At 42.0% G+C, this 14695-nt stretch overlaps 1 protein-coding gene across 3 annotated transcripts in view; it reads left to right on the forward strand.

Moving 5' to 3' along the window:
• The window catches only part of asap2b (ArfGAP with SH3 domain, ankyrin repeat and PH domain 2b), a 133590-nt gene that overhangs the window by 45001 nt on the left and 73894 nt on the right, over positions 1–14695 (forward strand). For all 3 annotated transcript variants that reach the window (XM_060917846.1, XM_060917848.1, XM_060917847.1), the window contains exons 3-5: positions 1928–2073; positions 4034–4108; positions 4225–4274. In XM_060917846.1, the coding sequence (XP_060773829.1) occupies positions 1928–2073; positions 4034–4108; positions 4225–4274 (271 nt within the window). The remainder of the gene's footprint in view (positions 1–1927; positions 2074–4033; positions 4109–4224; positions 4275–14695) is intronic.

Raw genomic sequence — 14695 nt, forward strand, 5'->3', positions numbered from 1 at the left:
CCAGCAACAGTGTGTGAAAACCTTGTGAAGACTTACAGAAAACGTTTGACCTCTGTCATTGCCAACAAAAGGTATATAACAAAGTATTGAGATGAACTTTTGTTATTGACCAAATACTTATTTTCCACCATAATTTGCGAATAAATTCTTTAAAAATCAGACAATGTGATTTTTCTGGATTTTTTTTTCTCATTTTGTCCCTCATAGTTGAGGTATACCTATGATGAAAATTACAGGCCTCTCTCATCTTTTTAAGTGGGAGAACTTGCACAATTGGTGACTGACTAAATACTTTTTTGCCCCACTGTACAGCCTTAATGGAAGGTTTGGTACTGATGCCTGCTCAATATTCACCCAAGTGAGAAATAAAACATCGCAGAACGTAACTGGCCAGACCAATAATACAATTTCAAATTTGGAAGCCGTAGCCCTCCCCTCTCGTATGGCAAGTACAGCAATCTGAGCCTCAGTCTAGACTTTTTGTTGTTCCAAATTAATTTCACAAAAGTACTATTAAGCTTGTCAAAAAATGAACCTGGCAGTGGAAGTGGGAGTGATTTGAAACAGGTATAAAAAATGTTGGTAATATACTCATTTTAATCAGATTTATATGGGCAATGTCAACCACCGATCCAATGTCTCATTTACTTCGGCTGTTCGTCGACCATAGTTCGCTGGGATCTCATCTCATTATCTCTAGCCGCTTTATCCTGTTCTACAGGGTCGCAGGCAAGCTGGAGCCTATCCCAGCTGACTACGGGCGAAAGGCGGGGTACACCCTGGACAAGTCGCCAGGTCATCACAGGGCTGACACATAGACACAGACAACCATTCACACTCACATTCACACCTACGGTCAATTTAGAGCCACCAGTTAACCTAACCTGCATGTCTTTGGACTGTCGGGGAAACCGGAGCACCTGGAGGAAACCCATGCTGATACGGTGAGAACATGCAAACTCTGCACAGAAAGGCCCTCGCCGGCCACGGGGCTCGAACCCGGACCTTCTTGCTGTGACGCGACAAAAGGGGCAATTGCTGTGAGAAATCTTGCGAAAAGGGAAAAAGTGTCAAGAATCATTTCGAATAATTAATAATGATGACTTTGTGTTAAACATTTACGTATCAGAACTTCAGGAGTTTTAACTTTGGACATCTTCAGGTTAAAACAAAAATCTCTGCAGATAAATATGTGTTGGAGAATTTTTTTTTTTTTGAGGTGCTTGAACAGTCAAGTTGGCTTGATCTTACAGTCGCACTATATGAGCTTTCTCATAAACCACATGAAATAGTTTACTGGTAGATGGATGACAGGGGCGGCACGGTGGTGTAGTGGTTAGCGCTGTCGCCTCACAGCAAGAAGGTCCGGGTTCGAGCCCCGTGGCCGGCGAGGGCCTTTCTGTGTGGAGTTTGCATGTTCTCCCCGTGTCCGCGTGGGTTTCCTCCGGGTGCTCCGGTTTCCCCCACAGTCCAAAGACATGCAGGTTAGGTTAACTGGTGACTCTAAATTGACCGTAGGTGTGAATGTGAGTGTGAATGGTTGTCTGTGTCTATGTGTCAGCCCTGTGATGACCTGGCGACTTGTCCAGGGTGTACCCCGCCTTTCGCCCGTAGTCAGCTGGGATAGGCTCCAGCTTGCCTGCGACCCTGTAGAAGGATAAAGCGGCTAGAGATGATGAGATGAGATGAGATGGATGACCGGGTCTGTGGTATGTAATAACACAGGAAGAGGCAGCAACCATTATGGTGTAGAGCAGTGTGCACAGTTCAGGGCTATAGTATGTTTAATATATAGGAAATGGACGATCATCCTTTTCATATTATCTACTTGAGAAGGGCCTGTTCTTTAAAACACGAGTCAAAATGTGCACAAAAATGTGTTCACCTCACCTGTGTACATAATGTGTGCGTCTGTGTGTTTCTTTAGCCCACGTGGAGAATCAAGAGCAGTACAGTCAGTCTCTGGAGAAGTTTGGGGAAGCGTGTGTGTACCGAGACAACCCAGATGTGGCAGCAGCATTCCTTAAGTTTGCAGTCTTCACCAAAGAACTCACAGCACTCTTCAAGAACTTAGTGAGTCTCTCTCTCTCTTTCTCTCTCTCTTCCTGTCTCTGATTAGCCTCATGTTCATATTTCAGGTGCTGTAGGAACTCTCTGTATTGCTTTGCTGTCGTACAAGGCCAGTGTTAATAAGATACAGTATGTGACTTTTTTTGTTGCAGGCCTCTCACGGCTACAGTGGTGCTTGTAAGTTTGTGAACCCTTTAGAATTTTCTATATTTCTGCATAAATATGACCTAAAACATCATCAGATTTTCACACAAGTCCTAAAAGTAGATAAAGAGAACCCAGTTAAACAAATGAGACAAAAATATTATACTTGGTCATTTATTTATTGAAGAAATGATCCAATATTACATATCTGTGAGTGGCAAAAGTATGCGAACCTCTAGGATTAGCAGTTAATTTGAAGGTGAAATTAGAGTCAGGTGTTTTCAATCAATGGGACGACAATCAGGTGTGAGTGGGCACCCTGTTTTATTTAAAGAACAGGGATCTATCAAAGTCTGATCTTCACAACACACGTTTGTGGAAGTGTATCATGGCACAAACAAAGGAGATTTCTGAGAACCTCAGAAAAAGCGTTGTTGATGCTCATCAGGCTGGAAAAGGTTACAAAACCATCTCTAAAGAGTTTGGACTCCACCAATCCACAGTCAGACAGATTGTGTACAAATGGAGGAAATTCAAGCCCATTGTTACCCTCCCCAGGAGTGGTTGACCAACAAAGATCACTCCAAGAGCAAGGCGTGTGATAGTCGGCGAGGTCACAAAGGAACCCAGGGTAACTTCTAAGCAACTGAAGGCCTCTCTCACATTGGCTAATGTTCATGAGTCCACCATCAGGAGAACACTGAACAACAATGGTGTGTGTGGCAGGGTTGCAAGGAGAAAGCTACTGCTCTCCAAAAAGAACATTGCTGCTCGTCTGCAGTTTGCTAAAGATCACATGGACAAGCCAGAAGGCTATTGGAAAAATGTTTTGTGGACGGATGAGACCAAAATAGAACTTTTTGGTTTAAATGAGAAACGTTATGTTTGGAGAAAGGAAAACACTGCATTCCAGCATAAGACCCTTATCCCATCTGTGAAACATGGTGGTGGTAGTATCATGGTTTGGGCCCGTTTTGCTGCATCTGGGCCAGGACGGCTTGCCATCATTGATGGAACAATGAATTCTGAATTATACCAACGAATTCTAAAGGAAACTGTCAGGACATCTGTCCATGAACTGAATCTCAAGAGAAGGAGGGTCATGCAACAAGACAACCCTAAGCACACAAGTCGTTCTACCAAAGAATGGTTAAAGAAGAATAAAGTTAATGTTTTGGAATGGCCAAGTCAAAGTCCTGACCTTAATCCAATGGAAATGTTGTGGAAGGACCTGAAGCAAGCAGTTCATGCAAGGAAACCCACCAACATTCCAGAGTTGAAGTTGTTCTGTACGGAGGAATGGGCTAAAATTCCTCCAAGCCGGTGTGCAGGACTGATCAACAGTTACCGCAAACGTTTAGTTGCAGTTATTGCTGCACAAGGGGGTCACAGCAGATACTGAAAGCAAAGGTTCACATACTTTTTCCACTCACAGATCTGTAATATTGGATCATTTTCCTCAATAAATAAATGACCAAGTATAATATGTTTTGTCTCATTTGTTTAACTGGGTTCTCTTTATCTACTTTTAGGACTTGTGTGAAAATCTGATGATGTTTTTGGTCATATTTACGCAGAAATATAGAAAATTCTAAAGGGTTCACAAACTTTCAAGCACCACTGTAGATAGTGTCAAATCCTCCAGAACGCAAAAGTAGTGCTTTTACTACAGCTTTTAATAAGAGTACATGGTGTAGGATTAATAAAACTACAGCATGACAACCGAGGTTGCAGTAGGATTATTATAAACAGGAATGTACAGTATGTGGGCAGAATGTTGTTCTCGACCTGACCTGTCTTGCTGTTGATGTATTTACAGTTACAGAATATGAACAACATCATCACCTTTCCTTTAGACAGTCTGCTGAAAGGAGATCTTAAAGGACTGAAAGGGGTATGAGATCTGAATCCCTGCACTACTACTACTAATTATTATTATTATTATTATTATTATTATTATTATTGATGATGTTCTTCTTGTTCTTTCATTTGTGATATATTTGTCTTTAGGATTTAAAGAAGCCTTTTGATAAAGCCTGTAAAGACTATGAAACCAAAGTGTAAGCACCACACTTTCACACATGCATGCTTTTTTTAAGTGAGCTATTTCAGGTAAGCAGATCATCAGCTTAGATATAAGCACCGTATTTCGTACAAAAACAACTTTTTAAAACTAGACTACTCAGTTTTCATAGGACTGTATCTATGGAGACAGTAGACCATTAAAGCTAGACGGCCTTTCAGATTTTTCAAGTGTAGGTCGTAAAAAGAATTTTCCCCAACACCCAATTATTTTTGTTTAGTGGACTGAAAGCTACTGAATTCGAATCACAGACTTCTAATTTTATTCTTTCTTTTTTTTTAAACAGAACAGTTAATGAATTTATCTCCACATGGCCCTAAATTCTCCGCGATTTTTTTCCTGCTTCACCATGACTCAATTCAAGATACTGCATCATGTAGTGGGCTTTCCCTGTTTGTTCAAGGCATTGTGGGATACAAATTTGAAACCGAAGAGAAAAATGGAGGGCATGAGTGTGTGAATGAAACATGAAAGACTGACTACAGTAACGGAAAGAAAGCGAGAAGAAATATGTTATTTACCAGCTTAAGGTCGGTCCATATCGTGAAATACCGTGACCGAGGTCTTGAAAGTACTGACCGAGGCCCTCTGGGCGGAGGTCAGTATTCAAGGCCGAGGTCATGGTATTTCACCATACGGACCGACCTTAAGCTGGTAAATAATATATTTATTTTTTTCTTTACCAAATTCTAACAGAAAACGAGAGCGCCTGAAAGGGAAAACCGAGCCGAGCCGCCATTTTGAATCGTCATTCACGGCTGTAATGCAAATGGCTTCCTCCTCGGTATACAAGTGCACTTCCATGGCAGGAAAAAAAAACTATATTTTGCCGCCTATGTAGTCCCCTGTTTATACAAAATTGAGTCATTCAGGATTCAGCCATGTTTTTGCTCGGCGTTGGCAACAGTTGCAGGTTTTTAGCTTTCTCCTGAAATGTTTTCTTTTTTATTTCTTCTTCCTCAGGGTAGTAAAACTCGCTTTCGCTGTGAACACTGTCGTTATCGCTATCCATGCTGTAAAATTAATGCTATTCTCCTGAGAAATGCGAAAATAAATGTTAACAAAAATTGCTATGATGTTTGTTGTTGTTGTGAATGAGCGAGTCGCCAGAGGTCCGTAACTGGGGTCCGTATCGTAGGATACGGACCCGCTCGCCAGCCAATCAGAGTGCAGGATTTGATGGAACCCGGACTGCGAAAAAATAAGACGTTATGTTATATGCGACGGAAAGGAAACGCAGGACCAAACTAATAAATATCGGCAGTCAGCGAGCACCTCAGTGTGATCAGCTGTTCGTTTAGCGACAGAAGAAGAAGAGCCTTTGTTTGTCACATGCCCACTCGAGTAGGGGTGTGCATTGGCACAGCCCTCACGATTCAATTCGATTACGATTCGGAGGGTAACGATTCGATTCGATTCAATCCGAGTCTACGATGCATTGTGATGCGTTAAAATTTTACTGAAAGCAAGGCAAATTTTTCAGTAGTCATGAGGCAATACAAGCAGTCAGATACTGAACAACATTTTATTGGCTGTTGTGTGTATCACTCCTGTTTTAAACAAAATAAAATTGAATGTTATAGAGTTTCAAATATGAAAAAGAAAACAAATTACAGCTGTTTAGTGTTTTTAGCGTTAATAATAACCTGTCTCTCGCAGTCCTCTTCCTCCGCCTCAGCCATCTTGCTAAGCTAGTGCTCTCTCGACTGGCGTGCAGCTACAGACTGCGCACGTCTGTGATCTTGCTCCGGAAATGCCCATGGAAGTTTTTTTTTAATACGCTGAATTGATCTGGCATGTTGCCGAATCGATGCTGAATCGTCCATGCCCCGCATTGCGATGCATTGCCGAATCGATTATTGTTGACACCACTACACTCGAGCACAGTGAAATTTATCCTCTGCATTTAACCCATCTGAAGCAGTGAACACACAAGTGAGCAATGAGCACGCACACACATACTCAGGGCAGTAGGCAGCTATGCTACAGCGCCTGGGGAGCCATTGGGGGTTAGGTGCCTTGCTCAAGGGCACTTCAGCCCAAGGCTGCCCCATGTTAACCTAACCTGCATGTCTTTGGACTGTGGGGGAAACCGGAGCACCCGGAGGAAACAACACGGCCCCCGTCGGCCGCTGGGCTCGAACCCAGAACCTTCTTGCTGTGAGGTGACAGTGATAACCACTACACCACCTCATGTAACTGTCAGTGCAGTGCACGGTCAAAGGTAAACCTGCGCATGCGCACATGGACTTCCTCTGTCTGCTTGACTGCGCGAAGCGAGCGATTTCATGCACATTATTTGCTTTAATCCTTTTAAATTAAATAACTTCCCAGCCACAGAATGGCCTGATATTTTGTGAGATATTACAGAAATAAACATATATCACAATCACCAAATTTCAGTGGGTGGCACGGTGGTGTAGTGGTTAGCGCTGTCGCCTCACAGCAAGAAGGTCCGGGTTCAAGCCCTGTGGCCGGCGAGGGCCTTTCTGTGCGGAGTTTGCATGTTCTCCCCGTGTCCGCGTGGATTTCCTCCGGGTGCTCCGGTTTCCCCCACAGTCCAAAGACATGCAGGTTAGGTTAACTGGTGACTCTAATGCCGCTTTTCCACTACAAACGCGGCTGAGTCGGGCTGAGCCGTGCCGTGCTGAGTTGGGCTGAGTCGAGCTGAGTGGGGCTGTTGGAGTTGCATTTCGACTACAACCGCGCTGAACCGTGCTGGCTGGAAGTGGGTGGACACATTGGGTGGAGTTAGCGAAAGTGGGTGGACGTCACGTGATGTCGTTAAGCAGCGCAAACAGTGACATCAGTGATCTTTTAAGCGGTAGTCTCACGACCCGAATAGTAAACAATAAACATGGAGGACATGGGGTCGTTACTGTTGCTGGTCTTGGTGCTGTGGCTTGTTGTCACCGACAACGCCAACAGATACTGGCAAGAGCGTATAGATGAGGCGAGGCGCATAAGCCTTCAGAAATTCTTGTAATTCGTAATTATTCTTCTTCCGGGTTTACGGTGTTTACAGATCCCAGCGTGCTCGCGGGGCGTGTGTGGGCATGTGAGGACACTCCTCCTCACCAATCAGTGCACAGGGGAGTGTCTGCTCACGCCCCCAGCCTCACTCGGCACGGTTTGGCTCGCTTCAGCCCCACTCCAAAACGGTGCGAGTTTTAGGGGCTAAGCAGGGCTGAAGCGAGCCGAGTCGTGCTGTTCTTTGGTAGTCGAAACGCGAGCCGTGTCGGGCTGAAGTGAGCTGAATTGAGCTGAAAAAGGGTAGTGGAAAAGGGCCATAAATTGGCCGTAGGTGTGAATGTGAGTGTGAATGGTTGTCTGTGTCTATGTGTCAGCCCTGTGATGACCTGGCGACTTGTCCAGGGTGTACCCCGCCTTTCGCCCGTAGTCAGCTGGGATAGGCTCCAGCTCGCCTGCGACCCTGTAGAACAGGATAAAGCGGCTACAGATAATGAGATGAGATGAGATGACCAAATTTCAGATGGAACTAAATTTCACTGATTTTATGAAATCGAAACGCCGTCTAGCTTTAACAAACAGTATTCTGTAGAATGAAGACAATGTGGTGTTTCTGTGGTTCTGTGTTTTCCTGTTTCAGAAAATGCTTGAAAAGAACAGTTGTGTAGTTAGAGAGGAAGTCTGGCCCTAAAACTGAAAGCTAATGATTGTGTTAAATATTAGCAGAGGTGGACAAAGTACCCAACTTCATTATTTAAGTGAAAGTACAGATCCCGCTGGTCAAATGTTACTCTGATACAAGTGAAAAGTTGTCCAGTCAAATTTTTTACTTGAGTTAAAGTACTTGCTTTTAAAAATACTTAAGTATTAAAAGTACATTTTCTCTCAACACATTGTCATATTATTGCCACAACGCTTACAAAACCTAATGCCGTTACCAAAGACAGAAATGTGAATTCACAAAATGAACGCATGCTGTGCCATCATGGTGGTTTAACGTTAAGCTAGCTAGTCAGTGAAACTCCACCTGACATGCTAGCAAACTCTTTTCAAACTCAAAATCATATTGGGTAGCTAACGCTACTAGAAAAGAAAGATTTCTACATTCTGTTTATTTGGCAAGATGATGCTAAAACATATTTCTGAAAGGACTTCAGATAAGTTAACATCATTCATGTTAGCGTAACTCTGTTTTTACATGCTAACTAACAGTGTTCAAGTTAACTATCTATGTGTTAACGTTAGCCGTGGACAAGGCTACGGCAACTTGGCGGGCAAATCCATAGAAAGTAATTTGACTAACCAGACTGCATAGCTACTGCAATGTTATCACTAGCTCTAAAAGCACAGACAACTTCATTGCAAGTTTTCTCTTGGAATAAAACGTTTATATACCTCAATATGCTTCAGCAGGTTGGACGGCGAGTTTTTGTAGGCCGTGATGTGGTTCGTTTTCGGCAAACGTTTAAAACAAAATGTATCTTTAATCCTTTCAGAAAACTGAAACATGGGTTCATGGGCCATGGGTGCGTGCATTCTCCAGAATAACCGACTCCTTCCATTCTGCCATCAACTCATCGTGTTCAAATAATGCTGCGGAGAAATCACTGAACTTGATTTTATACAGTCTATGGACGTGACGTGACCCTAGTGATTACTGATCGGCTCTCAGTGTCACCTGTGAAAAAACCATCACGTTTTAGAAAAGAAAAAACAAAAACGTCCGCTTTCAAATCTGCTTCATAGTAACGAGTAACGAGGACCTTGATAGAAATGTAGTGGAGTGAAAAGTACGATATTTGCCTTTCAAATGTAGTGAAGTTAGTCATAAGTTTCCAAAAATAAATACCCAAGTAAAGTACAGATACTCAAAAAGTGTACTTAAGTACAGTACTCAAGTAAATGTACTTCGTTACTGTCCACCTCTGATATATTAGATGGCTGAAGATATACTATATTGCGATGTCGGTGTTACACTATCGTTCAAAAGTTTGGGGTCACCCAGACAATTTAGTGTTTTCCATGAAAAGTCACACTTTTATTTCTCACCATAAGTTGTAAAATGAATAGAAAATATAGTCGAGACATTTTTCTGGTCATTTTGAGCATTTAATCGACCCCACAAATGTGATGCTCCAGAAACTCAATCTGCTCAAAGGAAGGTCAGTTTTATAGCTTCTCTAAAGAGCTCAACTGTTTTCAGCTGTGCTAACATGATTGTACAAGGGTTTTCTAATCATCCATTAGCCTTCTGAGGCAATGAGCAAACACATTGTACCATTAGAACACTGGAGTGAGAGTTGCTGGAAATGGGCCTCTATACACCTATGGAGATATTGCACCAAAAACCAGACATTTGCAGCTAGAATAGTCATTTACCACATTAGCAATGTATAGAGTGTATTTCTGATTAGTTTAAAGTGATCTTCATTGAAAAGAACAGTGCTTTTCTTTCAAAAATAAGGACATTTCAAAGTGACCCCAAACTTTTGAACGGTAGTGTATTTCAGACTTTTGAGTTGGACTTTTATATCAGTGCTTATCATGCTATGCAGCCGTGCCTTGAGCAAACGCCACTAATCATGTGGCTTTTACTGTACGTTCAACCTCAAATTCAGTGTCCTACGTAGGTGTATTGAGATGTTTTGCTCAGGGTCCTGAAATAAACAGCAAAAACAGATCTGTCTCGGCTAAACGACCAAGTCATGTGAATGTGTGTTGATCAGCGGTCTCAAAAGTAGCCGGTCACCGGCGGCAAATCGCCGGCTATGGCTTGTTATGCCGCCGGCTATTGTCAGTCGAGTCACAAAATTTAATATTAAATATTTCTGACAGCAAAAAAAGTTGTGAACGTAAATTACATCCACTATGTCATGTATGTCCGTTGCCGCGTCAACTGTGTTTACATCCTCGACACGAGTGCAGCCATTACTGCCGCCTGTGTTGCCAGATTGCGCGTCCCCCCCCCCCCCCCCCCCCCCAATTTGGGCGGTTTTAAGTGCATTTTGGCGGGTTTTGAACATATTTTGGGCTGTAAAACGTCAGCAGTATCTGGCAACATATTTTTTTACTTAATACAAGAAATTAATGGATGCCAACGTTTTTGCCAAAATGGTATTTTATTTTCCATTGTTTAGGCAGCTTCAGCATCATACTGTGAGATTCTGTTCAAATTGTTTTTTTCTTCTATGTAGCCTGAGCCATTTATTTTATTAGTTTATAATTATTGTTTAATTTAGTCTTCAGGAGAGACTGCCTGCACACAGTACTAGTATTAATAGTTTTTTTCTTACATGAAAGCTGATTGCGACGCTTGAAACTTGCACTTCAATATGCAGTCAAAATCAAAGGGAACAGAGATAACCCGGCATACCCCACTGTCTTTCAGCCACAGTATTTGGACTTTTATGAAGCCAGACCGCGGACTATCAGACCTTTCGGATTAAGAATTAAACCTTTCTTTCAGGATCTGAATATTGATCTGGATGGACTAATATCCTCTTCCCTTTGTTCCATTCCCCCTTGGACCTTGAGAAAACCTGTAATTGTGCAGGACCTGAGTCACAGAAAGAAAGCTAACACACACCCAAACGAGTACCAGAGTTGCTTCCTCGATGTAAGACAGCGCTTCCCTTTGCACACTCCGATCTATACTGATGGCTCAAAAACTGATACCTGTGTGTCCTCAGCAATGGTAGTCGCCTCTAATCAGTGTGGAATACGCATCCCAAGTCTGTGCTCAATTTTTACAGCCGAAGCCCAAGCCTTGCTCTTAAGTCTTGAATACATTGAAGAGTCCAAACTGCAAAAAGCCTTGATTTGTACAGATTCTAGATCATGCCTACAGGCATTGGAGTTCTTAAAGACTGTCCACCCTCTTATTGTCAACATACTTGAAAAAGTGGAATACTTAACTAAAATCAATATGGACATTATTTTTTGTTGGGTCCCTGGCCATGTGGGTTTGACTGGTAATGAAAAAGCAGATAATGCTGCTAAAGGAGCCCTGAATGAAGAGATTTCTGAATGCCAAATCCCTGTCTCTGATATCAGACCTGTTCTTTCTTCCTACATAAATGACAAATGGCAAGCCGATTGGACTAACTGTGCTGGCAACAAGCTGAAAGAAATATGCACTAATGTGAAACAAGTGACTATTCAATCTTTTTCATGTAGACATGACCAAGTTGTCTACACAAGGGGTAGAATTGGACACTCTAGACTAACACATGGTTTTCTGTTAACTGGAGGTGAACCTCCACTTTGCGATCTTTTGTGGTGATCTCTTATCAATTAAGCACATTTTGTCTTGCCCTGCTTTTAGAATACAAAGGCAGAAGTTTTTTAAAGAAAGCACAATGCTAGATATTTTTAATAAGGTTTCACCGTTAAAGGTTTTAAACTTTTTGAAGTGCATTGATGTGTACAAACGTATTTGATGTATTTATTTATTTATTTTATTATTGGTTTTAATTTTATGTGATATTTATTACCTGTATTGGCCATGAAATAGCCATAGATGCTTAAATGGCAATAAATGTAAACAAACAAACAAACAAACATGAAAGCTGAGGCATTTATATTATATTTTAAGGTAACTTCATGTTGTGCTGTGAGGTTCTATGCACTTTAACTTTTGAACCAACAGGTGCATTTGGATAAGTAAAGCCTATTTTTCTGCATTTTTGTAGTCCTGGTAATCTTTTAGATTGGTAAAGATGTTTATAGGACCATTTCTCAGTGTCTGTTTTTTTAATCAATAGTTTTTCAGTAATAACTTAATATTTAACATATCACTCAATTTTAAACAACCCCCGCGCCTCCCCCATGGGCTGCCCCCATAGTCTCCAAAATTTCTGTGGGAAACACTGACGTGCATAACAACGCTAATCAAGCTTAAGCTAGACGACCCGCCTCAAATACCCGTCCCGGGTAAATGTTATCTCAATTTTAGATGGCCTGTTCCAAACCATCCCGCCCCACGAAAAATTTGCATATCTATCTATCTATCTATCTATCTATCTATCTATCTATCTATCTATCTATCTATCTATCTATCTATCTATCTATCTATCTATCTATCTATCTATATATATATATATATATATATATATATATATATATATATATATATATATATATATATATGTGTCTATGTGTCAGCCCTGTGATGACCTGGCGACTTGTCCGGGGTGTACCCCGCCTTTCGCCCGTAGTCAGCTGGGATAGGCTCCAGCTTGCCTGCGACCCTGTAGAAGGATAAAGCGGCTTGAGATAATGAGATGAGATGAGATATGTATATATGCACGCTTTGCGTGCATTATGTCTGCCGCTGGCAGACATTTTACCATTTTGCACCCTGCTGTAAATTATTTGTACCCTGCTATTCTCCCAAACTTTGAAGCCCCTGGTTGATGCTATTGATCAGCCAGTTCAGTTCTTTGTGACTGTTCAGTTCTGGCTCTTCGTCTCCCTCTTGCTAACTGCCCACATCCAATCAGAGCAAGCCTGGGGCAAAAATGATTAAGCACATCAAATACTGAAACTGGAGAAAGCATAGTTACCTCAAATTAGGTCTAATACTTCTTATTTTTATTTGTATTATTAAAATAATACAAATAAATGGGGGAAGGGGTTTGAAGTACAGCTTTTTAGAAAAGAACTGAGTGACGTATAACACTTTTTTTGGTCTTTTTGTTGATGACGGAATAACGAGATTTACAAGAAGTTAATGAGAAAATATTTCATTACCGATGTTGCAGTATAACTAAAAATATCTTTTTTTGGGGGGGGGGTAACATTTTAACAGTTATCCGACGAAATCGAGTCGTACATGAGCTGATACAAGCCACGTCGGCTATAAGCCATGTACAACAAGATTGAGTGGAATAACTGCGTTATTATATCCACATCCACTCAGTTTTGAGAAACGGAGCATTTTTATTAATTCGATAAATAAAAACTTTATCCAAAATGTCTGGTAAAACCATTTCCGCTTCAAATGTTAACAGACCAGTGAAATGACAGGAGCAATTTGTGAAAAACACGATGATGATGATGATGATGATGATGATAATAATAATTCTTGAAAATTTAAAAAAAGATACATTCTTGCCATCAAATACTTTTATTCCATATTTTGTTGCTTTTTTGTATTTTGGGGTTTTTGTTTTCGAATAGAGTTTTTATTTTGTGCTCGGTTGGTCGAGCAACACGTTCCGCCATTTTGTTTTTCTCTACTCACGGTATATGAGCTGATAGCCTAGTAGTAGAGTAGCCAATCAGAGCATGCGATTGCTCATATCCAGTGAATGTGGATAATAATAATTACTGATATGTCCCACTTTAAAGCATAACTTCAGTCCCAGCTCTGAGCCTAACTCCACCCACAAGGGGTTGAAAGGGGGGTCGAGAGGGGGCTGGGGGAGATGGGCCGCCCACCTATAATTAGAGGGCGTTAGCGTTCTTTCAATAAAAATGTCATGATCTAGAGAAGTCCCAATGGTAGCCTTGCAAGGTTCAGGATGATCTAAACCTGTAGCTTTTTGAGCCATTTTCAACCCATAAAATGTTGATTTTTATCTTTTTTTTTTCAATATTAACACCAGCGTCAATGTGTTTCATTACAGTAGTCATATCATTTAGTTTACAGCACAAAAAAAAAAAACATTTAAGTGTGCAGCAGCCACCCTGCTGTCCATCTATCCGATTTTGACTTTGCTGATGACAGTGCTCTTCTCGAGGACTCGTTGAATTCGGGCGAGGATCTTCTCCACCGAGTAGAACTGGCTGCTAAATCAGTTGGCCTTCAGTTGAACGCATGCAAAACCAAATGGATGCATATAAATTCCTCTACGGACCAATCTCTCCACGCGCTTGACAACTCTGCTATCGAGAAGGTGGACGACTTCAAATACCTTGGCAGTTGGATGAACACTGCTCACGACATCGACTCCAGAAAGGCCAAAGCCTGGAGCACCCTAAATTCTCTAATCAAGGTGTGGGCTGCCCCGCTGTCTAGAGACACAAAGGTCAGAGTGTTCAAGGCCTCAGTCGAATCCATTCTTCTCTACGGATCCGAGTCTTTAACAAGAGCACAAGAGCAATCCTTGGATGGCACGTACACCCGCATGCTCCGCAGAGTGTTCAACGTCAGCTGGCAGGACCATTGGACAAGCGACCGCCTGTACGGTTCCCTACCACGCCTCTCGACCATAATCGCCAAACGCCGTCTGGCATTGTGCGGCCATGTGTTTCGTCACGATCAACCTGCCGCACAAGTTCTCTTGTGGGAGCCTGAGGCGAAGCGCAAAGTCGGTTGACCACATACCACCCTGAAAACGGTCCTCGAGCGAGAGACGGGGTTGAAGGAAGAACAACTCGGAGCAGCTATGCTCGACCGGCGGGTCTGGGATAGGATATCTTACC

The sequence above is a fragment of the Neoarius graeffei genome, chromosome 3, assembly GCF_027579695.1.
Source record: "Neoarius graeffei isolate fNeoGra1 chromosome 3, fNeoGra1.pri, whole genome shotgun sequence".
Classification (NCBI taxonomy): Eukaryota; Metazoa; Chordata; class Actinopteri; order Siluriformes; family Ariidae; genus Neoarius; species Neoarius graeffei.